The following is a 24,923-nucleotide window of genomic DNA, read 5'->3' as shown; positions in this document are numbered from 1 at the left end:
CTTATTTCTTCGCTTTTCTCTCGGTACACCCTGTAGACAATGTTAATTGGTCATCGTTGTTGCAGCTGACAGAGATTACCAGGGGATATATCGTTTGTACTACGGTACGTTGCAGCTTTTGCGGCGAACTCGCATCGTTGACGACGATCCTATTGAATGAGAAACGTGCGCGTGCACGATGACACTTTGGCAGTGATCGCAACCGGCGCCGCGCCACGACATGGCGACCGTCAAAGTGACGGAGCAGAAGGTTATACTGTGCGGCGAGTACGGCGTCGGCAAGACGTCGATATTCCGGCGCTTCGCCAACAACACTTTCGTCGCCAGCAGCGATCGCAAGTCGACTCTGGGCCTCGACAACATCGACAAGGATTACGTCGTCGAGGACAGACGAATACGCGTGAGTGTCGACGTTTCGTAGTCTTCTGCCAGGAAGTCAACTCACTCCTCGCAAAGTGGGAGTGTGATCTCTCTGGAAAATTTTGCTTTATTCCCCCCTCTCTTGAGGGTTCTTCTTCCTCCTTTATTAATTGTTGAAATAAAATCGTGCATCACACATATATAATTCTTGTTTTATTAATCTTCTCTAGTTCTTGAATTGACTGGAATATAATAAATGTAAATGTCAGAGCATCCGGTTTGTAAATATTATGCAATAAATTGAATTTATATAGTACATTAAAGGCAAGACTTTAAATTTTGTATTGAGTTGTTTTATTTAATTAATGCTCATATAATTTATATATTAAATGTATGATTCTTAGAATACTCACACTCAATGTTTTGCATCCTTCATTTTTCTCAGCTGCAGCTATGGGACACTGGCGGCATGGAAAGAGTGGCGTCTGTTACATCAAGTTACTACAAGTTTGCAGAAGCTGCCATTTTGGTATTTGCCCTGGATAATTCTACATCGTTTCATTTATTATCTCAACATTTACTTGACATAGTTACATATGCAGAGAATGCAAAAATATTTCTTTGTGGAAACAAAAGTGACTTGGAGAGTGTTGCGCCGCAAGTCACAGATGCAGAAATGGAGCAATTCTGGTAATTGTATAACTCTTGATAATTTTCTCACGATTGGCGTATGCTATTTTTGAATAAATTAAAAAATAAATTAAAAAACTAAATCTTCTAGCGAACAGTGTCACAATCTGATTTCGGGAATATACAAAACATCGTGCAAAACTGGCGAAGGCGTGAACGAGATGTTTGAGGACATAGCGCAACATCTAGTCGAAGCCAATCGCTCGCGAATGGAGCTTCACGAGATGGATAAGGATCGATTCAAAATCTCATACGTCGACGAAGCAGCTGATCCATCATGTTTGTGCTAATCTGTGATTAACACTCGCGAACATGCGATCTCTTTAAGAATCTCTCAAGATTCAATGCGAATTGTAAAAGAAATATAAGGAGAAATCGAGTGAAACCTTTTACATCGAACATGCGTTATCACACGTGACTTTCCTATGAGGGAATGTCGCGTTCTGCGGAAAGAAGAGAATTCATGAACGATACACGTACATATACGTACATATACACAAGTTGCGTGCCACGATCGGATCAGGTTTTAAGATATGCGATGGCAAAAACTTTCTCGAATGAAAATTTATTACACGCTGCGAAATTATATCTTAATCGACTAGGCTTGATCTATTAAAGATCTACGATCGATATTACATTATACATTTCATCAATATACATATTATGTATACTTAAGTTTATAAAGATTACACGATAACAAAAGGCACTAGTGCTGACTCCATTTGATACTCTTCAAATCGATACCATCCTGCACCATTTCCCACAACGGACTGCAAAAGAACAAGGATATTAAAATTTCGATTTTATACGTCCTCGCGTACATCGTCGTGGCTAATAGATAACGACAGAGAAATCGGTACGAAACGTCCAACGATAAAGTCGTTCCTTCCGTGAAACGAAATTACACAAATCGTTTCAAATTGTTCATGCCAAAGTATAATGTATACAAAAGTCTAAAGTAGATCTTCTCTATCATGTATCACATTCTTGAAATAAATATTTGTACGAAAATTGGTGAACATTACCTCATTTCCCGAAGCCGCTTCACTTGCTCTATCGTACTATTCGCTGTGTAATCGATTTCTTCGAACGTTGTAAATCGTCCGATGCCGAACCTAGGTAGACAAATCGCAAATATATCAACCACTAGTACTATTGATAATTGACGAGATTCCTTTATTTTAAAATATACCTGATACTGGAATGGGCCAAATCTTCTGAGGCACCGATCGCTCTTAGCACATAGCTGGGCTCCAAGCTTGCGCTGGTGCAAGCCGAACCACTGCTCAACGCCACGTTCTTTAAAGCCATTAATAAAGACTCACCCTCGACGCACGCAAATGACAGATTTACGCAGCCGGGATACCAAGCCACGGGATCACCGTTTCGCACGACTTGCGGCAAATTCGACATTATCTTTTCGATTAGGTGATTCGACAGTGTGTTGATGTATCTGTGATCATACTGAAAAATACAGTATGGATTTTAATATCTATTCAAATTTAGTCGCATGCAGCGAAACTTTGTTTCACCTACGTCCATTTCCGTCTTCGCTAACTCGCAAGCGGCACCCAGCCCGACAGCTAAGGGTGCCGGTATGGTACCGCTTCTCATCCCCCTCTCTTGTCCACCACCGCTTTGGATCGGCTCTACGCGCACCCGCGGCCTTCTTCTGACATACAAGGCTCCAATACCTTGATGCATAATTAGCAAAATAAAGATTTTATAGATATATACTTTATAGATATATATTTTTTTATGAATATAGAATAATTTTTATAACTTTTAAGAAACAATATATAGAAAAGAAATAAATTATTATTATCTTCTTTTAAAATACTAAATTATATAGTTTATATAATAAATTACCTTTTGGGCCATATAATTTATGACCACTGATAGACAAAAGATCGATATTCATGGCATTAACATCAATTGGTACTTTGCCTATAGCTTGGGCAGCATCCGTATGAAAAAATACCTTTTTCTTCCTGTATAATTTAAGAGAATTGAAAATATATATGAGAAATATATATATAATTATAATGGAATAATTGTAGCATTAGTCTTAATATTCACTTGCAAATAGTGCCAATTTCTTCAATGGGCTGCTTAACGCCAATCTCGTTATTTACCATCATTACAGAAACCAGCGATGTGGTTGGTCTAATAGCCGCTTCCAATTCACTAAGGTCGATAAGACCATTCGATTTAACAGAAATATATGTTACGTCAAATTCTTCTGCTTCTAAAGCTCTACATGAATCCAATACACACTTGTGTTCCTAGAAACAAACAGCCTTTTATGCATGTTCACATTTATTAAAAAAACAGAAATTATTGCAAAAATTTCTCACTGTCTGAGTCGTCACAATGTGATTTTTCTTGGATTTGTAGAACCTTGCTACACCTTTTATGGCGATGTTATTACACTCTGTCGCTCCAGATGTAAATATTATCTCCTTCTGTTCTGCTCCGATTAGATCTGCAATTTGCTATTGCAGACAAAAAAAATTTTACAATCAAGTAAAAAATACGAAAAAATTTGTAATTTCAAAATATCAACCTGACGGGCATGCTCAACTGCTGCTTCTGTTTCCCAGCCATACATGTGAGTTCTGGAATGTGGGTTGCCATGATATACCGTCAGGTATGGCATCATCTTATCTAACACTCGTGGATCCTAGTGATTCAATATTTTGTATATTATTTTTATATTTTTATCTGGATTGCACCATATGACATTATACTTCAGACTTACCAGTGGAGTAGTAGCTTGAGCGTCCAAATAAAGAGCTCTACCCTCCATCGGACCTTTCTTGTATTCTTCTGTGATTGGAGCTGCAATATACAAATTGTTTTTTTTTTCTTTTTGTGAGAATGTTTCTGGCTACAATAAATTATACAGTATGTTTACATCTAGATTTTTTAACGCATTCAATTTATATCTATATTATATTTCCTATCCTCGCAATAAAGTGGATATCAATTTTCTCTTTGTCATCTTCGGAATAAAAATTTTATCATCAGTGATAAAATTTTTCAATGATACTTACATTCATATTCGGTGACTTCTGATAGTCGCTGGCCACAAGTATGCAGACTGCGATCCTTCGCGCGATGCAGCGCGAGGATCAAACACCTCGTCGATCGAAACATCTTAATCGACGTCTAGAATTGTTTCTCATAAAAGTGAACCACACATTCCAAGAGCTCTCATGTGCCTAACCTCAAAACTGTTTCACAACACCCAACTGCGCTGTCAAGAGTAACGAAATGAAGTGAGCAACAAATGAAGCAGCAGTCGAACGTCTAGTGATTTTCTTGTGTGATTAGCTGCGAGAAAGTTTCTCACGAAAGTCCCTATCGAAGATCCAATCGACACGTTCAAAAGTTAATAAACCGTGAAATTGCGCAAGCATGACAAATGCAAATTTAATCAATTCTTCAGAAAAAAAGTTTAATATGGATATTTTTATATTTACTGATATAGATTAACTTTAAGTAATTTCGATTACTTTCGGTTTAATATATCTTTTAGTTTTAAGAATTAAAAAAGATAAACAGTGAATTAAATCGAGATTAAAGTTAATCTACATCGATAAAAATGGATATTAGTGTATTTTGTCGTTTTTCATCTTTCAACGCTTCTTTTTAATATAGTTTTTTTTATTGGAATAATACAACATAGAAAAAAAAAAACAATAAAATGATTTTGTATAATATCACAAGGCATGTTGCATGTAAACTGCTTGTCATATATAAAGCAGAATTACCCTAAGTTTTTTTTTCTGGATTATCTTGGTATAACGGTATATTAAATCGAAAAAAAAAACGCAATATGACATTGCGATATGTCACATGAAATCACTTAAAATAGAGATAGCAAAACTGAATTAGGACTCATGTCCAATCATATCCTGCTACATGTTCCAACCATGCTCCTGCGACTACCTGGTGGACACATCCCCTGGGGAATGGTCGTTAGTATCTGGAAGGGCGCAGTGTTTACTGGTATACATTCCAACTGGAAGGTGGTCTCATTCACGCCTAACACGCCTGTGGGTGCACACGGGCCACCTATGGTTCTGAGAGGATAACATGTGCCGTTGTAAGGCACTACACCATCCTCTAGGCAAGGATTCTCCACGCAACGGGGGACTACCTCGTCCTTAGGGAGAACAACATAATTTTTGGATGGACAGGGGCCTTGCCTGTAGGCTTCGTGGCAGGAGTCAGTCAGTGGGAAGTACAGAAATCGTGGCCTACAGTCACACACCCAGGCATCCTTCGAACCACTGCCTGGATAGAGAAGCATGTTTTTCGGGCAACTGTCCGGTATCGACACGGGTATACGATCCGTTATTGTCTACGAGGATGAGTACACATGAAAAAATGGCTCTTCATAATTTTTCATATTAATATTATATTACCGTGGAATTGCCACCGCTAACATGGGACGTTTCTTCGTCAGTCGGGAATACCAAATCCTGGCCCCATATTATGTAGTTATACATGAAAAACACAATTCCGACGTATAGACACTTCATTCTCGCGCGCGAAACGAGACTGCCGTTAAGAGTGGAAGTATAGATATATAGAAACTTGATGTAGATGGGGGATACCAGGGGAATTCCAGAAATAGTTGCATATATTTATCTCTTTAAGGTCATTCGGACAACGGTACTAACATCGAGCCGCTTCGGACTTTTCTCATTTTAGTGATAAACTAAACACGAGGAGTATCAGATATGATGATATCTTAAAAATATATCTTAATACGTATATCTTAAAAAGAATTATTGCGCTCGATTACAAATTATAAACAGCATCACCAAGATCATTTTAAAAATTGCAGTCTTATTAATATTTTTAATATTAATAAAGTAATTAAATAATTGAAATTTGGCATAAAATATGAACAGTTAATCTTGTCGATAAATTCAAGAATTTATATTAAGAAATTTCTATTTTTTAAAAAATTTGAACTAAAAAGTGTATGTAAATTCTTTCTTTATATGTTCAAAAAAATTGTGATAATATACTTATTTCTAATAAATATTATTCTAATAAATTATTTCTAATAAAATGGATGGAATAATTATAATTTTCCTCTTTATATATAATGAATTATTTATTTTAATATTTTAAACAGTTATATAAATCGGCGATTTTATGTATAATTGTAATATTTTTATAAAATTAAGTTAAACGGAAATCTATTTGTATAAAAGATTATTGTAGAAGTTATTATTGTAGAAGTTATTATTTAATTATCCGCAACTTATTTTTATGTACCACAGTATAAAATGCAGAAAATAAATTTGAGCATTAAATGAATCGTAGAGATCTCAAGTTTTTAACAAGTCTTATTCATTCTTTAAGTAATGTAATTCTTGCACATTTCTATATATTAAAAGAATACTGATTCAATAAAATTTTCCTAAACTAATTTAAGATTTAATGATTTAAAATAACAACACAACGTGTGAATATTCTAAACGCATCTGATAAATATTGATACTTTTTTCTTAAAGCAATTAATAATATAAATGAGAATGCACACAAAATTTCCGATACTATTCGGAAATTAATAATCTCGAATATTAGCAAATTTCGACAAGTTTTAGCGCGATTTTTTAATTAATGATATTTTGAACATACACTTTACAGATTTATCGATCTTTAGAAAGATTTAAGGAATCTCCTATATCAGCCGATTGTGACGATTGTTGCTTTTTATGCAATGATGTCATGTCCAGCATGCTCCCAAAATCAGATTTAACGCTTGATATTGTTAGATCCTCCGTTCCCTGATAATCCGGCCTGCCGATCTTCGTGGAGTCAGTTTGCACGTCCAATTTCTTTCGATCGTTATAATCCTCGACGCCCACCGAGAAGTTTCTGCAGGCCTCCGATGAGCTGACGGCAGTCTTGAAGGGCGAAGGGATCGCATCGACACTGACGAAATCGCTTGGCTTGCGTTCGTTACCGTCCATGTCCTTCGCTGGTGAGATCTTACCGAGGGGACCGAACAGATTTGCGATGTTGCGCATATACGTGGACGGTGAGGGCGAGGTAGTCCGCGTGAAGTCCGCGATTGAGAAGCCCGACAATTTTGCCAAATCGGTGGTGGGAAAATTTGCCAGCTTCGTCAGATCCGAGAACTTTGTGATTTGTTGAGTGATATCCGCTAGCGGGAAATCGGGATTCGTAGACGTTCGTGTTTTGCTGCCGTCGCCGATCAGTGGGTTCGATAACTTCGAGAAATCCGCGGGCGAGAAATCATAATCGCACTTCGCATTCTTCACCGATACCGTAAGTTCGCCCGATTGGAAACTCGGTATTATCTCCGATGGCGATATATGTTTGGAGCCTACGATAGGACTGCCGTCTTTAATCTGAGTGATAGACGCGGTGTCGTTAGACCCTATGCTGCTATCTTTCTTGATATTGTCCCGGGAAGTCGATGGTTGTAATACGAACGGCTTAGATGTGGGAGTAATTATGGCACCGCCATCAGGTTTAAAGTTGACTGGCGTGAGAAAAACAGCGGCGTTACCGGCTGTGAGACTCACGCCAGGCGGAACTGGTGGTCCCAGCGATTCCGAGGCAGGTACCAAAGGGAATTTCATGGCCAGAAATTCGGGTGCACTACCATCCTCGGAACCTGGGCAGATCATCTCTCTAATCACATCCCAATATGATCCGTTTGATCTGTTTCTACCAGGTAATTTCGACGCCAAAGAACACTGTTAACATTTGAATTATTATGTATGTGATTAACAAGAGTTCAGTGATTTGTCATTAACTTATAATATGCTTACCCTTAATCGTTCGAGATATGTTGTATTACCGTTAAAATTGGCAGTAAAGTCAATGCCACCCTCGCTCTTATAATATTCTATACATCTTCTCTACAAGAGTAAATGATATAAATATTAGTAACATGATAAGATCTTTTTTTATAGAACTTAATCATTTCACTTCCAAACTTTTACATGTACAACTTTTATATGTTCTTGCTAAATTTTAATTTATGTATGTATGAAATACTATGTAAGTATGAAATACTTACAATTTCCTCCAATGTATCTTGAGACAAAAAATGCTCCTGTGATAAAGTATAACTAAGAAGCATAGGTCGAGGATATTCATGAGGTCTGTTTTCGGGTGGCGGCAGAGACCAGAAAACATTAAAATTTGACTCGTAACAGTTGCCATCCATGTTGTAAGGTGCTACAAAATATAATGATGATCATAGAGATTCTATACATAACAAGGGATTTGAAATACTTACAGCATATCAGTCCTACACATGGTATATATCCATTATCACTAGGTCCTTTCATCTTGATTTGATAATCTAATTGGGAATCTACATCTCTCAAGGAAGGTGATGCGTGAGATCGTGGATGTGAATGATACCAGCCTACCAATGTAACGCGTTTCCATTCCATGGTTCTAGCAATTTCAGCTTCCACAGCAGCTGCAGCTGACTTGTCTTTGCCAGAATACCGGCATGGAAATGCACATGTTATAGAAAGATCTAAAATAAGACACATCAACCTCAATGAATCAATGTTTCAATCATATATAGCACAAAATAATTATATACATCATGTAATTAATGATTGCAATATGACACGTACTATGTGAATTAATATCCCAGTGTCCACCCAAATATCCACAGACTTCCTTATCTGTTAGGTGACAGTGCAGGTCTACTAACAGAGCTGCAGTAGTAGTGATGGTCACCAGAAAGGGCTGTATCTTTCCCAACGTGCTAAATGATGTGAGTTCTACCATCGTACTCATATCCCTACAAAAATATCATTAAATTTTTATATGAACATTCATAAAAATAATCTTCTATGATAGCCTACATGGCATGACTTCGTATTCCCAAATTGGCATGTTTCACTGGAACCCGCACTATCTGTACCGGAGGATTGACTTGGATCTTCTCGCCACTCTCCTCCGCAGTCTCGGTCGATACTATTTCCATGATTCCACTATACTTCCAAAGACTAAACGACGGAAACGCGACACAGCGTCAAAAAGTCTGCATATGTCCTCTTACTCTTTTTTTTTCGCCCTCTCTTATACTAATTACATACGTCGAGGAAACGGCACTTGTCTCATTAAAACATTTGCATCGTCACGCCGTTCTTCTTTAGAGAATTGTGACTGCAGTCTTTCTGTAATCAGCGTATATAAATAAGTCTCTCCGGTAAGTCGACAAGACGCCTCGCGTCGCATAGCACATCAACGTCAGCGTTATCGCGTTCTTACCTAGCTTAACCTGACTCGAGAAAGCAAGCGTGTTGACAGAAGTTTATTCCTCTCAGCTGCACGCTGTTGCACTTTCTACACCTTAATTCGATGACGGATTTAAATCGTTTTCAATGCAATCGCTCGTGATTGGCGAATCGACTTTCGGATTGACCAATCAGCTTCGCTCCTTCGAGCGCGACGACCACGCTGCGCGGCATCGTCGTCGGCGTCCATTGCTACTCTGCTCACGATCGTTCGTGGGGTCTGTGCTCCGCTCACAAACACAAAAATGGCGATGGCGACGAGTCAAGTCAAAGGCAGCGGGTGGCCGCGGAGGGCGAGCAACAGTTCATTCGAGGGCAAGGTTGTGCAGAATCAGTCGGTTACTATCAACAGGACCGTCAATTTGTAAGTGGCGTGACGTGACGCGCGTATCTACATAAAATTAGTCTTGTGTTTCTGACCGCTTCTCTTCTGTAGACTCACGACCGGTCTCGGCGGACGCGCGATCAGCCAATCCGATATATTACGCTTCGTTTAAAAGAGAAAAAGAGAAGAAACACTTCCCCTCTTTTTCTTATCGCGACAAACGTAACGGCCGTTTGTCTTACTCTCTCTTTCTCTCTCTCTCTCTCTCTCTCGCTCTCTTTCTCTCTCTTTCTTTTCCTTGAACACGAGGACTCGGAATTTTAAGCAATTTGTTTCCTATATAATATTACCAACGGAAAAGCCATGACTTGGGAACAATCCCATGGTTTGCGATGATATTTGCTTAAGATTCTCGAGTCTAGAATAATGTCGTTTATTCGCGCATTGTCAACTTTCCTTTCGCAGTGTCCGTAAACTAAGCCTACATACGTAGCTCTCAGTTACCCTTTGCATTTGTGAGATGCAAAGAGTCGGCTGCTGATTCTTTGGATATGCGTGCGATACAATAGAAGGGGCTTCCTCCCCCCCCCTCCCCCTCACCGTTCTATCCCTTTTCTTTTCGTTTTTATTGTCAAAGCGATGTGGCTGTATTTCAAAGTACCAACGCATCGCTGATCGAAGGAATCCGACAAAGTCTGTATTATTTTCTAAGTTTGTACTACCAATGAGATGCCATACATACACAGACACATTTATACATATGCAGCACATATTCAAAAGAGCCCTGTATATGTTTAGTCATGATTTCATTCTTGCATTCCCTATAAAAAACAATGCTACATCCATATATATATATATATATATATATATATATATATATATATATTATATGTATATGTACATATTACCTTGTGTTAGGTAATTTACAATTTATATATATATATATATACATCTAGTTCTTATATTACATAAGATAGTACCTAATATAATATAAATATTGTTACTCTGAACAGTTTGTTATAAGAAGATAATGAAGCTTCTTAAAACAAACACAATTGTATACGTAATCTATGTAACGTTATAAGATGGTGCAGATAATTATTTACTTTTTCAATTACATATGCGCATTTATAATGTTACATCTACAATGTTCTGTGTCAAATTAAAATGTTACAAAATGTTATATTTGTATATCTATGTATTTCGGCACCACATATCTATACAGACCTTTGCATGTATTTATCAAATATTACAAAAATCATAATCTTCCTGGTTCAATTATTTATTGTATTCTTTAAAGTTTTGAATATCACCTGCTTTGAGTAAGCATATATTACAATATCTACGTCATTATATACAACAAATCTATCTACATATATCTATATATAATCTATCTATATCTATCTATATACAATTCAATCTATTGAAATAAAATTTTTAAGAAATTGGATAATTTTATAAAGCAGTCACAATTAATAAATTTATAAGCATGAGAAATATAATGTATAAATCTAAGAATATAATAACTCATTGAGTACTTGCTAAAGTACTTATTTGTACAGATATAATTGTAATTTGATAACAAAATTATATTTATTTGTTATTTATATTTAATTTGATTTATACCAAACGTCTGCTGATGTGAATGCAAGAATTTTAATTATCGGTGTATCAATATGTTTTATACATGCGTATGTAAAAGCTAAACAGAGAGCGATATTTTTACGGCAAACAAATTGTCGTCATTTATGTAGAATGTAATATTAGATGTATATTACATTTCAGTATCAATATTTTATTCTATGCTTATTATAATTATACTTAAACTGCAATATAAGTTTGAACCAGTATAAATGAAAAATTATTAAATGTAAGAAGAAAAAAGAATAGAAGATTAGAAACTTTGTTGAAAATTTAAATAAAAGAAGATAATCTTTTTATTATAAAATTTTGTGTATCCAATATGATGTATATTTATTAACAAACATATGTTTGGTGATAATAAAGTAACTTTTTCTTCATAACTTAAATATTTATACATATATATATATACATCTGTTGCTAAATTATGTACAAAAGGCATAAATAAAGATTAAATTAAGACTAATATCGAAATATGGAAATTGATAATAGAAATACTGAGAGAACTGTTTAAATTATTATATCGCGCATATTTATGTAGTTTCTATGATAGAACATTGTAATATCGCATCAAGCTGTGTATTTGAAGAAACTGGATATAATTACTGATGGATTGAGTTAAGTATGTACATGACCTTAAGAATACAACTCATTTATCATAGATATCCTTTGACAAACTATACATTTGGAACAAAAGAGCCACTCTTCGAGAAAGACCCATCAGTACCAGCAAGATTTCAGCGTATGCGAGATGAATTTGACAAGATTGGTATGCGGAGAAGCGTAGAAGGCGTCCTACTGGTACACGAGCATGGATTGCCACATGTTCTTCTTCTACAACTCGGTACAACATTCTTCAAATTGTGAGTTTAATTTCCTATATAATTAAATTTAATAAATTTAATAAAAAATTTTAATAAATTATTACTCCATTTATTGACTTGTTTTATAAACAAATATTTCAGAAAATTAAAATTGAAATATTTATTAACATATGTAAAAATAAAATTTTAATTTATTTTTTAATTTAATTTTATTCTTTTCTATTTCTTTTTTTATCGAAATATGTATCTGTATAAATATTTGTGATTTAATATTTTCTTTTTATTATTCCAGACCTGGTGGAGAACTCAATGCAGGAGAAGATGAGGTAGAGGGCCTAAAACGGCTCCTTACAGAGGTAACAGTTAAAACGACGCCTTACGCTGCCTTACAGGCTGGCTAGGAGTGGCACTTTTATATCGTTAGATTGTAACATTGTCTTTATAAATATCATCATTATTGTATAAACCCTGCAAAACATTTGTAGAATTTATGTAACCGGGCCTGTAGCTCCACATAGGAGCTTGCTCTTTTATTCTTATAATATTTTGTATACTTTTGGCGTGCTGCATGCCCGGAAACTTCGATGTTGGTATACATGAACATATCGCACGTTATTGTATCTGGTTGGCTAAGAACATTGTTCTTATTTTTTATTGTGTATGTTATAGACAGCACAGAAAAAACGCAAAAGAGATAAGATAAAATGCAAGACTGTAAAAGAATGTAAAATGTAGTAAGCAAGAAGACTGTATATCAATGTCGCGAATTTTTGAAATTTCGAAAGCTCGGAAAACCGTCTATCTCGGGTAGGGCTTAGAATTTTAGAATTTTATGTAAGGGAAAAATATCCAATCGGCACAATATGTAGGCGAATCTATTTGCAGTTATCAGTTTTCAAGGGAATTAATCAACTCGAGATTCTGCAATCTCTCACATTCCTAAATAAAACTATCAATATATGTAATAATTTCAATCAAGTATTCGTATGAATACGCAAAATAGATATCACAGACATCGAAAGAAAAGTTTCGAAAGAAACGTATATGTATTCTTGATAGATATTTATATCATCTTTCAGTTCCAAAGAGACTTATCACTATGTCAATCATCGATAAACTTGAATATTGTTAGAATCGATGCTATCAAGTGACCGCCGTAAATCTTTCGATATAATAAACGTCGTGCAACCATGTTCTTAGTGGACTTTGACAGAAGAAGAATGTATTTTATTCTCATAGTTACTCGCGCAGTTGAATATAATGCAATATTAAACAGCAAACGGGATTGCTTTCTAGACCTTCGGACGACAGGATGGGGTGAAGCAAGAGTGGGTGATAGAAGACACAATTGGAAATTGGTGGCGTCCAAACTTTGAACCACCTCAGTACCCATATGTGCCACCACACATCACGAAACCAAAGGAGCACAAGAGATTATTCCTCGTGCAGCTACAAGAAAAAGGTATGACAAGTCAAAGTTCTGACATATTAATTGATTCTAATGATGTATATATTTACTTGTTATTTTTATACTTAGCTCTTTTTGCGGTACCGAAGAATTACAAATTAGTTGCTGCACCGTTATTCGAATTATATGATAATTCACAAGGTTACGGCCCCATAATCTCATCTTTACCACAATCTCTGTGCAGGTATGTGCTCAAAGATCTGTTTTTTTTTATGTTTTGTAAAAAGATGAAACATCGTATTTCACAAGTTTCATTTATGTTGCAGGTTTAATTTCATCTATATGTGAAACTAGAATTAAAAGGACAAGACCGAAATATTCTGTTTAATTTAATAAAATCTATTAGAAATTTAATAAATAGATATGTATGAAACGACGGACGGTTTGTGGGAAACTTCAGGTCTGCCTATAACGCATATGTATATGACGCATTGCGAATTAAACCATTTTTTAAGTAGTATTTATGTAATTTACCTATATAATCTCATTTCATCAACCTTTGTATCTAGATGTAAGTTTCTATATTCTTTTGTATATAATGATAAAATGAGAGGTAGATCAAGAAGTACAATTTGCAGTTTGATGGATAATTTCATATGTATATATATTTTTATTAATTTTATTCCTCAGTATATGTAACCAAGCTGTATTACTTCAAGAAAATTAATTTATCGGAAACAATTATGTAAATTTGTAATGTAAATGTACATTTTTCCGATGAGAAATCTAGAAATATTTTCTAAAATCATAAAGTTATAATGAAATAAATTAATACATCAGTATAGATAATTTTTATTTCTATGATTTAGATCTCAATGTAGAGAATGATGAGATTTCTCTCTCTGGCTTGACTAAGCTTATCTCAGTAATTTAATAATTGTATTACTGATTTCTCTCATACATAATATTTAAAAAAATATGATTTGTGAAAATATTTTATATCAAACACGTTCATATCATTATATGATATAAAAAGGTTGTTTTATATTCTCTTTCTCAATCTTACGTTGCTATATTGTAGTGCTGAATATTATACGCTTCCGATATCTTTTGTATCTTATCAATAATTATCTAATCTCATTGATAATCGGTTATATAATATTTGAAAGAGAAATTTCTTCTGGAATATCTAGCAAACTTTATTCTCTTTCTTTTTGTATAATACAATACAAAATATAATAAAATATAATTGGAAAGGAAATTATGTAATTTTAATTTGGTATATATGAAAACTTTCTGATTTCTTCATTCGATAGGTGATATCATTGCGTCCCGCGCAAATGCTCTAGTAATATATAGTTCTCGTTTTGTGGAATGGAATGCTCTCCAATTCTTCAGCATACTCTCGACGATAGTCCCAGAGATAGTGATCGATGATAATCGCATTAACGTCCTTCGACGGGTTCAAGCCCAATTTCGAATCGGCTTTAATCAATCTTCGCACTTCGTCGCACACCTGTTCGACTGCCTCGATCGAGCAGGCACGTATTTCGACCTCCTCTCTGCTACCCTGCTTCAACGGTTCATCGGATTTCAGCTTGCTCATCAGCGAGTCACTGTAACGCATAGCGCCGTAGTATACAAGCACTTGGGGGATACGATAATCGGCGAACATCGCGATGCTGTCGATGTCGTGGAACTCGCCAAGTCCGCGTCCCTCGTAGCAGGCCCAGATGTCACCGATCAGTATCTGAGCTCGCTTGTAGATGCTGATCCTGTGTCCCTCGTAATCGGCCTCGTCTCGGTACGACTCGAACTCCCTGACGATCAGCTGGAGCAGCTTCTCCGCGGAACCTCCGCACGACTTGATGCACTCCACGAACGTACCATGATACTTGTCCAACAGGACCTTTCCCGCCTCCTGCAGACCCTTGACTCTCTCATGTATAAGTGGAATGCCGACTTCGTCGTCGCCCCGGAAGATGGTCTCGGCATCCTGCAACGTTATCTGCGAATAATATTTGGGATCCCACATCGGTTTCCCCGCGTCGATCGCCCGCTTGACGGCGGCACAGAACGCGAAGTAGCCGGTTTCCTTGCTGACCCTCCATTTCTTCGTACCTGTCTCGGTCCAGAAGGAGAAGTTCAGCGTGTCCAGCACGAAGATCCAGTCCGCCGCCCTGGGATCGTCGGGTTTCGGGTGATACTTGATCTGTGAGAAGTTGCCTGGACGAATCTTGCCGGTCTTGAGACCATCGAGAACCGCCAAAGCCAGCTTCTTCACGCCTGCCTGCTCGACGAACACGTCCTTCGCCAAGCCGGCAACCAGCTTCGCGGACTCCTTCGGCATCAGGGCCATGATGTCACAATTTATTTCAAATTTCTTTCGTACGATTATTCTCTCTTTGGATGCTTTGCGTCGAGATACCGGTCTGAACGGCAAGTGTTTCCAAGATAACTGGAGCGTGATCGTTTAGCCAATCGATTTCGCGCGGTTTGTTGACTATATATGACGTCATCTCTGGAGGTGATGAAGGCGCGAAAATATATTGCATAGCCGAACAATAATTCCATTTACAACAAATCCTTTCTTTTCTCTCGTGATGATAGTAAAAGATGATTTTACGCCGAAAGATGAAGTATATTTTAATTAATTAGCATTGAATTATTAAATATTAAGATAATTATTTAGAACACCCCCCCCATCTTCGATTTTGATAAAATTGGGCTTATATCTCGGTTCACGAGGCAGACCGCCGCGTTTTTCTTTTATTTTGAGTCGATTGAGCCCGATTTTATTAAAATCGAAGGTGAGGGGGGGGGTGTTCTAAATAATTACCTTAATATTTAATAACTCAATGCTAATTAAAAATATACTTGCATCTTTCGGTGTAAAATCATCTTTTATTATCATCACGAGAGAAAAGAAAGGATATTCTAAATAATTATCAATATTAATTTTGTTTGTGTAAATCCAATGTGTAAATCCGTTCGAACACACATTGTCAGGATCGTGCAAAGGGAAAGGCTCTTTATCTGTTCACAAATTCAGCAATTATTATTCTGGAAGTTCAAACATTTTTATATCACGTCGGAATTTAATCAGTAATGTTAAAAAAAAAAGAATAAAATAAAAAAATAAAAGGACGTGTTTGCGCTTTTATAGAAGCAACTTTGACCGAGCTTCTGCGTTATCGACGTCATTAACTACCGACTTATTAACTACCGATGATGTACTGAGCATCACGAGTGGTGTGTCACGAGTCCTGCAAGATGACGTTGTAAAGGCACACGGTGACCTCGGGTCTGCTCGGGCCTGTGTGTCATATCGTTCCGCACCAATCGTGTTTGCTTGCTGACAATTGCTGGTACCAACACTCGCGCATTCACGTCATACGGTAGATGATCAACAAGCACAAACCAAAAAAAAAAAAAGGGATAACAAAAAACCAGTCGCGGCGTAAAGTGATTAACAAGGTACTCTTAGCTGAACTATGATCTGATTTGTTTCTCTTTGATGTTAAATGACTTTTGATCGAACGATATTAAATAATTCTGAACAAATCGCATTCGATGCAATAACATATTTCTTTCAGGGTTTGTGATGATCTTGAAAAAAGGTGAGGCTTGAGTGTCGAGGATGGATCATACGAGGCAAGTACTGGCCGCGTTGCTCATCCTATCGGTGCTGCACAGCACAACGTCGACGTATTTCGGGAATGCATTTACACAGCAGGCCGACGAGCCTTCCAAAATCAGTTGGCTCTTCTCCGACGGGTCTGTGCGAGGTAGAAGAATTCAGAGAGCTGTACCATACGATTATAAAAGGGAGCTTGAGAATGATGGTTTGCCAAAGATCATCAATGGCCAGTGCCGTGATAAGTTGAACCGCCTTTGCGGGGATATAGACAGAAATAACGATGAACTTATGCTACTCGAGTGTATTCAGACTTTTAAGGTATGTATTGTGTAATGAAATAAAATAAGTCAAAGATCTAATGATCTCTTCATGATCTCTCATTATGATCTTTGCAGCCTACTGAGATTTCTGGGATCAATCAGAAGTGTCAAGAGGCAATCTGGGATTATATCCAGAACATTACAGATAATCAAAATATAGAGAGGCTAGCCAGAAAGGCATGTGGGGTACAGTTGGATACCATACAATGCTCCAGTTCAGATAAGACCCATGGAGCATACCTGTCTTGCTTGATTGACAATCGAGAGAGGGTCAGAGATCCTGACTGCATCACTTATATTCAGAGATTAGAATGGATTGCCTTCAGTGATTTCAGAATCTTGACTCCCTTCAAGACGGACTGTGCAAAGGACATCAGGACATTCAAATGCGACAGTCTACAGCCATATAGAGATATATCGCAGGGTCAGATATTAGCATGCTTGCAGGAACATGTCGAGCAACTACAGCATGAATGTAGGCGACATATTCTCCATGTATCCGAGATTCAAGCTGAGAATATCAAGTTAGATCGTCAGTTATACATGGCTTGCACTCACGATCGCATTAAGTTCTGTCCTAACATTCGACCAGGCAGTGGTCAAGTCTACAAATGCTTGATGAAATACAAAACTGATAGGTAGATGTTTAAGCATTAATAATTTAAAAGTTTAAAAAGCTAAATATTGAGATATTAGTCTAAAAGATTAAGATTAATCTTTTATTTTATTATGAAAAATGTTTTTATATTGACAGATCAATGACCGCGCAATGCCAAGAACAGTTGACGAGACGAGAGAAACTCATTGCTTCTGATTACAAAATTAGCAAAGGTTTGGTTAAAGCCTGCAAGGAAGACATCAGAAATAATCACTGCCGGCGATCTGTGTCCGAGGATAAAGAAATCAAATTAGCGCAAATTTTGCTTTGTCTGGAATCGGCCATGAAGAACGGCAGCAAAATCGACGGAAATTGTCAGGCGGAAATGTTTGATCACAGGAAACTGCTAATGGAAGATTATAGATTATCACCAGAGATTGTGCATAAATGTGCCAATGATATTACGACTTTTTGCAATAGTCTCGAGGTTGGTGGTGCTACAATACACTGTCTGATGGAACATACAAGGACGAGAAAGAGAAAATCGAGAGTTACCGCGGAATGTCAAAGAGCGGTAAGCAATTGATAGAGAAATTAAGAATTTCAGAATCCAGGTTTTTTTAAAATAACACAAAGTTTTGCGAGAAATATTTTGTTTTCAAGAACATATATTAATAAAATGTATCATACTTTTATAAAATATTTCTTATTATATAGTTGGAAGAATTAATTATGGAAACCGATGCTGGCGAAGATTGGAGAATTGATCCTGTCCTAAGAGAACAATGTCAACCTGTGGTCAATTTAGCTTGTAGAGACGTAAGTGATTTTCGCATATAAATATAAAGCTTAATTCAATATATATACATATATATATATATATATAAAACATATTGGAAACCATATACCATATACCATATATATATAGAAGTTATCTGGTAGAGTCATAAACTTACTTTTCTTGCATATTCATTGAAACTCTATTAAATTTTAATATAATATTTTAATATAAAAACATTTTAATATATAATTTAGGTGCACGGCGGAGATGCCAGAGTAATTTCCTGTTTGATGGAACAACTAGGAACAGAGAGGATGACTGAAGCCTGCGAAACGGCTTTAGTACAAATACAATATTTCGTCGCCAGGGATTTCAAACTTGATCCGCAGTTATACAGAGCATGCAAATTTGATGCCGTGCGTTTGTGTCATGCGAGAAATGCATGGGCTAGCAACGGGAAACAGATGGATCCCGAGACTGGACCTCTGGTCTTACCATGCTTGTATCGACATGTGTATCAGAAAAATATGACAGTAAGACAGTTATTAAAATTATTAAATACATGATTAACTCTTAATTAAACTAGCTTAACTAATTTAGTTTTCAACCTAATTTAGTTATCATTTGATTAACACTTTATTATTATTATTGTAAAAAATTTATTTCTAATTGCTCCTTTTTTTAATATTCTGTTCAGTTGAAAGCGGATTGCTTGGAAGAGATTAGGAGAGTCATGAGGCAACGTGCTGTAAATGTCGACTTACAACCCGAGATAGAAGAAGTGTGTTTTAATGAATTGGCCTCTTTTTGTTATGACAAAACTGCGAAGGGAGAAGAGATTTTATGCTTACAAGATAATTTAGAGAAGTATTTATCCTAAAAATAGAAATTACGCATCTGAAAAAAATTATGTATTGCTCATTGTTGTGTATAATAAATGTATTGATAATTTTTATGTGTTAATTGCAGTTTGAAAGAAAAATGCAAGTTCGCAGTCGGAAATTTCACTGAGGAACAAGCTGAACGTGTTGAATTGAATCCCATAATTTCTTCTGCGTGTCAACATATTATGGAACGTCACTGTGAAGTATGTCTTAAATTATTGAATTTATCATGTCATTTTATTGTTATTGATGTTTGCGTGTTTTAGGAGGTATTAAAATATGGAAAAGATGAAGGAGATATGATGGAATGCCTCATTGAACACAAGAACGAGCTGGATTCACGTACCGATTATAAATGTAAAGCGGCTGTAGAACATTTCCAATTGATATCTTTGAAGAATTATCATTTTACGTATAAATTTAAAGAAGCGTGCAGGCCTTATGTCAAAAGATGGTGCCCTAAGTAATTCACACAATTTCTTGATATATGATATTATTATGATTAAATATTTTCTAACTTGCAAAACCAAATTATATAATACGTTCTAACAGATCAAAGACGAAAGCTGACGTAATAGAGTGCTTAAGTTCAATCGTGCAGGAGGACATAATGAAGGAATCGCAACATCGCGTGCTGAAGGATTGCAGGCAACAGCTGCGAGCGCAACTTTATCAACAGCGAGAGAACATTCATTTCGATCCTGTTCTACAAGCGACCTGCTCAGCAGACATTAAACAATTTTGCTTTAACGTAGAACCAGGCAATTCACAGGTGGCGATATTAAATAATTCATTATTATTCTATATTTTAAAAATATTATTTAAATAATTTTTAAATATCCATTAATATATATAATAGGAGGTACCTATTCTTTTTTCTATAAATTTTGTATTGCTAGGTATTTTTATTAAATGGTTACTCTAAGCAAATTCTATTCTACCGTGTTACGACAAATCTTCATGAAACCTACATTGTTTTAGGTACTCGAGTGCTTGGCATCGCATAAAGTTAAACTATCGGACATGTGTCATAAGCAGCTGTTCAAGGTAAGGAAGCAAGAGTTTCAAGATAGCTCCAGCGATGTTCCTCTGTTAAGTATCTGTCGTGCTATGATCAAACAATACTGCCACGATGTGAGCAAATCGCAAACTTTGGATTGTCTCAAGAGATATAAAGACGAAGTCACTTTTGATGATAAATGCAAAAATATTGTGGTTCGAAGAATGATCGAACAGAATACGGATTACAGGTTTAATACTGCACTGCAAAGTGCATGTGGCTATGATATCGACAAGCATTGTAAAGAGGTAAAAAAAGATTTATATTATAAATAATTTAATAATAACTTCACGAATATATATTATTTTAGGTTTTGATACACGAGCGCACTGACAAAGAACTTGAAGGGAAAGTAATCAGATGTTTGAAGATTAGATTTCGAGAATCAAAACTGACGACTAAATGCGAACACCAAATGGCTAACATCCTCAGAGAAGCTGCGTTAAATTATCATTTAAATCCATTATTAGCGACAATGTGCGCGCACGAGGTAAAAAAACACAGCATTATCATTTACAAATTATTCCAAGAAAATTTTAAGATTTGTCAATGTCCAATAATAATTTAATCACTATACAAGATTTTATTATTATAGAATCTAATTTCAATTAAGCTTACGAAATGTGTTTCCACTAGATTGAAACTATATGCCGGTCGGATGAAAACGAGCCTGGTGCTGTCGAAGAGTGTCTTAAGAGAAAATTCAATGCCGGGAATCGAGATATGAGAGAAGAATGTCGTATGGAAGTTGCAGATCTTATAGAACAAACCAAAGCTGATATTAATGTAGATCCCTTATTGCAGAAAGCTTGTGCCGTGGATGTTAGCAAATACTGCAGTGCTGTATCTCAAGGCGCGGGAAGACGTAAATAATATTTCTTTTAATAATCATATTTCTTTTAATAACCGTTTTTTAATAATCATAGATTAAAAAATAATTTGATAAGAAATGAGTGGAACCTTTCCAAATTGAAATTTTAGATTGATTTTTACATATCTGTTATACGTCAAATATATAACAGAGAAAGCAATTGTTAGTAATTTAAGTAACAATTGTATTACAGATATAATGTGCTTGCAAAATGCCTTGGAAGATAGCAATAAATCTTTGCAGCCTGATTGCTACAAGATGTTAACTACGAGGATGGAGATGTTTAAAAATGCTGCCAAGGTCTGTAAAAAGGTGCATCATTTGCACCTCACTTTATTCATTTATTTTTTTATCGTGCAGCCTGAAATAATCACATTTTATTTATCACATTACAGTTGATCGCACCAAACTCATTCGAAGAATTATACTCGACAGTAAATCGTTCTCCGGCGCGACGTTATTTCATGATCGTCGCTTTTACCATGATCGGAGTGATCTTTATCGTCGGCATGTTCTGCGGCCGAGTGACGAGGCGGACGATGATGATGAAGAACAAGTGACGCAGTCCGTCCACTAGTGAAATGACTTTCGTGAGATTAGTCGAAGGATTGTAATAAACTATGAACACGTGCGCGTCGATGGTGTGGTCAATGACGCAAAGTGTAAGTTCACGATAAAAAAGGAAACAGTCGATCTTTTTATATCTTCGTTTACGAAGTTTTTAAAGTGCAGATCTTTGTATTAATAATTGAAAAAGCTGCAAGATTTTTTATGTGGCTGTTATGTGCACACAATATTATGCAAAACGAACAGTGTAAACGTTTAAGTATTCGAAAATTTAAAGTAAGGAAATTTAAATATTTAGAAATATTTAGAAATATACTATACGTTATTGCAATATTATGATTCCGATACGTTATGATAACATTATGAAACATACAAGATGTCTATAGAATTCTATAGAATTTGCAAGTTTCAAGAGCTCATCTCTGTATACTCATCAAGAAGAACTCTTTTGAGGTTGTTACAAAAAATAACGAAAAAGCTGTATTATTGATATTTATATTATTGACATATTATATTATTGACATTTATATTCCATAAAGAGACTACTATGAGAAAAAAATATTAATTCCGAATAGAGAACTGTGGAAATAATCTAGAATTTCTAATGATTTTTTTTTTTAAAGCAATACGTTTCTTTAAAGCAAGATATTATCTTATCTTTATCTGCGAGAAATTTGTTCGGAAGTACGGAATAAAAAAGCAGTAAAATAAAACAATCAGCGAATTCATTCGCCTTCGTTCGAATGCAACCGAGATGTCAAAGGTTCCGGGAAATATACCGGCCTCCCATGAGACGAGTGTGTATGTGTGTACGTGTCGTTGTCTGGAAGTCGGCCCTGATTTAGAAGCTCGTACGTGAGGATCATAAGTGGAGAAAATACAAGCACCTAGTTATTCGAAGTGTCTGGTGTTTCGGCTCTTTCCCCCCCCCCCCTCTCATCGCTCGGAAATCTCGCTCGGTCTTCATGATGCAATTGCCAAGCGGGAACATGCCCGAGATTTCCCGGCGGTTCTCCGCGGTATAACCGAGTGAATGAACGGTTACGCAACGAGTGCACGAGCTCGATTATTCTTGAGGGACCCTTGAGGTCATCCCACGGGAAACGAGTCCATGTACGAGCGTACGAGAGCGACATGTGAGCGGCAGGAGGGGAGGAGGAGGAGGGGGAGGACGATGAGAGAAACGTTTGTGCGACGCGCTATCTCGACATTTGAATTTTCTCGTACCTCACGTTTTCGAATAGAGAAAAGGGGAAGAAGAGAAGGAGGTGAACAAAGTGTTTTAGGGCTTATTTGAATCCGCTCGGTGAGCACGAGTTGTCCGAGTCTTCCACTTTTTGAAATCTCAGTTCCTCGTCTGTAACTTCAGTATTACTACCGACATACACGAGTATACGTACTTTCGTCGTGCGACGGCTCTGATCTGTAAATAAATATACAAAAATTATAAAATTTTTATTAACCACGAATATATATATATATATATATATATATAAAATACGTATATATATATATATATATATACATGTGATGATATACATATACGAGGAGTACAAATTATTTACTATTATTCTAATTGTCTTTTCTGAATAAATGCATAACATTAATCATGATTTCGCATAAATGTAGTATTTCTCGTTTGCAGTAATCGCGTATTAATTCCAACGAGGTCGGGAATAAAAGATGCGCTTTACGGGAATTATTTTACGGTGTTTACTAACTCGGAAAATAATGAAAGCTGAAAGCTCGTCATCAATTAGACTCTCCGTATTCTTTTTTTATTATTATTTATTATTTATATTTGCATTCGTAATTTTCATTTAATGTGTATGCGGGATAAACTGCAAATAAAAATACAGAGATGTTCTAAGAATATATTAGAAGGATATTTTGTAGATGTCATCCTAAAGACATATGATTATGATATACTATATAGATGTTAAACGAATGTTCTCAGTACGTGTGACATAATCACAATACATTCAATATGAATGTAGAATATTCGTTGCGTGCTGTTAGATAATAAAGTTTAAACTTCAATTACTTTCAACTTAATTTACTTAATTTCAAACGAGTTAACTTTTAACTTCAGTTGGTTTCTTCAAATTACGTTAATCCAAATTTTTTAAGGTTTTTCATAAGTTTAAAACTTTTTTGTTTTACTTCGTTTAATGCTCTTTTTAAAAGTGAATTGTATAAAATATTTCACCGAGATATATCTTTAATCGTACGTGCGATTTTACGGAATCCCTGATCGTCCGCGCATACCATATTCGTCATGGGTGTGCGTGTTATCAGTCGGTGATTTTTTTTTTTTTTTTCCAACAGCACTCGTAATTGGCGTGCGGAGAGATCGCTACGTTTTTTACTTCGCGCCGCGCGAAGCCACGAAAAATCGCTTTTCAGTTCATCGCGAATGAATCGCCCGGCAAAATATCGTGCTCTCTGTGCCGGAACAGAACGCGTGATGGGGTTAATTAGCGTGCGCCATCGCGAACGATCGTGTTGCTCGATATTCGCAATTATCCGCATTGATCGCGATGCGTCGCGTCGCGGGTATCCGATCCGCGACGACGATAACGGGGAAAAAAAAGGAGAAAGATAAAACAGGTATATTAAAGGGAATAAGCGCG

At 36.2% G+C, this 24,923-nt stretch overlaps 7 protein-coding genes across 7 annotated transcripts; 3 read left to right on the top strand and 4 right to left on the bottom strand.

The window, feature by feature from the left end:
* The first annotated feature begins 6 nt into the window (after positions 1–6).
* Positions 7–2,061, top strand: RabX6 (RAS oncogene family member RabX6). Its single transcript, XM_011647849.3, has 3 exons — positions 7–400; positions 806–1,050; positions 1,142–2,061. Exons 1-3 carry the CDS (start codon positions 221–223, stop codon positions 1,338–1,340), a joined length of 624 nt encoding a protein of 207 aa, XP_011646151.1. The 5' UTR covers positions 7–220; the 3' UTR covers positions 1,341–2,061.
* Positions 1,600–4,354, bottom strand: Nfs1 (Nfs1 cysteine desulfurase). The gene is made up of 10 exons (XM_011647848.3): positions 4,107–4,354; positions 3,812–3,891; positions 3,617–3,733; positions 3,408–3,545; positions 3,130–3,335; positions 2,920–3,041; positions 2,587–2,744; positions 2,243–2,514; positions 2,076–2,165; positions 1,600–1,820 (listed from the first exon to the last, which is right to left on the bottom strand). Exons 1-10 carry the CDS (start codon positions 4,207–4,209, stop codon positions 1,757–1,759), a joined length of 1,350 nt encoding a protein of 449 aa, XP_011646150.1. The 5' UTR covers positions 4,210–4,354; the 3' UTR covers positions 1,600–1,756.
* A 344-nt stretch (positions 4,355–4,698) lies between these two features.
* LOC105432874 (uncharacterized) lies at positions 4,699–5,863 on the bottom strand. Its single transcript, XM_011647850.3, has 2 exons — positions 5,484–5,863; positions 4,699–5,419 (listed from the first exon to the last, which is right to left on the bottom strand). The coding sequence occupies exons 1-2, from the start codon at positions 5,598–5,600 to the stop codon at positions 4,964–4,966; spliced, it is 573 nt and encodes a 190-aa protein (XP_011646152.1). The 5' UTR covers positions 5,601–5,863; the 3' UTR covers positions 4,699–4,963.
* A 294-nt stretch (positions 5,864–6,157) lies between these two features.
* Positions 6,158–9,365, bottom strand: LOC105432875 (uncharacterized). The gene is made up of 8 exons (XM_089082564.1): positions 9,346–9,365; positions 9,171–9,251; positions 8,937–9,080; positions 8,703–8,872; positions 8,351–8,599; positions 8,129–8,289; positions 7,878–7,967; positions 6,158–7,802 (listed from the first exon to the last, which is right to left on the bottom strand). The coding sequence occupies exons 3-8, from the start codon at positions 9,056–9,058 to the stop codon at positions 6,726–6,728; spliced, it is 1,869 nt and encodes a 622-aa protein (XP_088938690.1). The 5' UTR covers positions 9,059–9,080; positions 9,171–9,251; positions 9,346–9,365; the 3' UTR covers positions 6,158–6,725.
* Positions 9,366–9,550: 185 nt separating this feature from the next.
* On the top strand, positions 9,551–14,089 carry Cpsf5 (cleavage and polyadenylation specificity factor subunit 5). The gene is made up of 6 exons (XM_011647857.3): positions 9,551–9,735; positions 12,000–12,200; positions 12,454–12,517; positions 13,458–13,623; positions 13,699–13,813; positions 13,896–14,089. The coding sequence occupies exons 1-6, from the start codon at positions 9,617–9,619 to the stop codon at positions 13,915–13,917; spliced, it is 687 nt and encodes a 228-aa protein (XP_011646159.1). The 5' UTR covers positions 9,551–9,616; the 3' UTR covers positions 13,918–14,089.
* Positions 14,090–14,743: 654 nt separating this feature from the next.
* Positions 14,744–16,082, bottom strand: LOC105432877 (queuosine 5'-phosphate N-glycosylase/hydrolase). The gene has a single exon (XM_011647858.3). The coding sequence runs from the start codon at positions 15,926–15,928 to the stop codon at positions 14,915–14,917; it is 1,014 nt and encodes a 337-aa protein (XP_011646160.3). The 5' UTR covers positions 15,929–16,082; the 3' UTR covers positions 14,744–14,914.
* A 777-nt stretch (positions 16,083–16,859) lies between these two features.
* Positions 16,860–23,006, top strand: Glg1 (Golgi apparatus protein 1). The gene is made up of 15 exons (XM_011647859.3): positions 16,860–17,046; positions 17,166–17,527; positions 17,605–18,167; positions 18,284–18,701; positions 18,845–18,946; positions 19,163–19,441; positions 19,606–19,775; positions 19,878–19,995; positions 20,059–20,255; positions 20,345–20,564; positions 20,774–21,100; positions 21,163–21,342; positions 21,489–21,717; positions 21,917–22,023; positions 22,119–23,006. The coding sequence occupies exons 2-15, from the start codon at positions 17,210–17,212 to the stop codon at positions 22,281–22,283; spliced, it is 3,393 nt and encodes a 1,130-aa protein (XP_011646161.3). The 5' UTR covers positions 16,860–17,046; positions 17,166–17,209; the 3' UTR covers positions 22,284–23,006.
* Positions 23,007–24,923: the final 1,917 nt, after the last annotated feature.

The sequence above is a fragment of the Pogonomyrmex barbatus genome, unplaced genomic scaffold (genome assembly GCF_055798465.1).
Source record: "Pogonomyrmex barbatus isolate J1 unplaced genomic scaffold, ASM5579846v1 scaffold6, whole genome shotgun sequence".
Taxonomy (NCBI): domain Eukaryota; kingdom Metazoa; phylum Arthropoda; class Insecta; order Hymenoptera; family Formicidae; genus Pogonomyrmex; species Pogonomyrmex barbatus.
The sequence above is the reverse complement of the archived record's forward strand: the minus strand, read 5'-3'. Positions and strand labels throughout refer to the sequence as shown.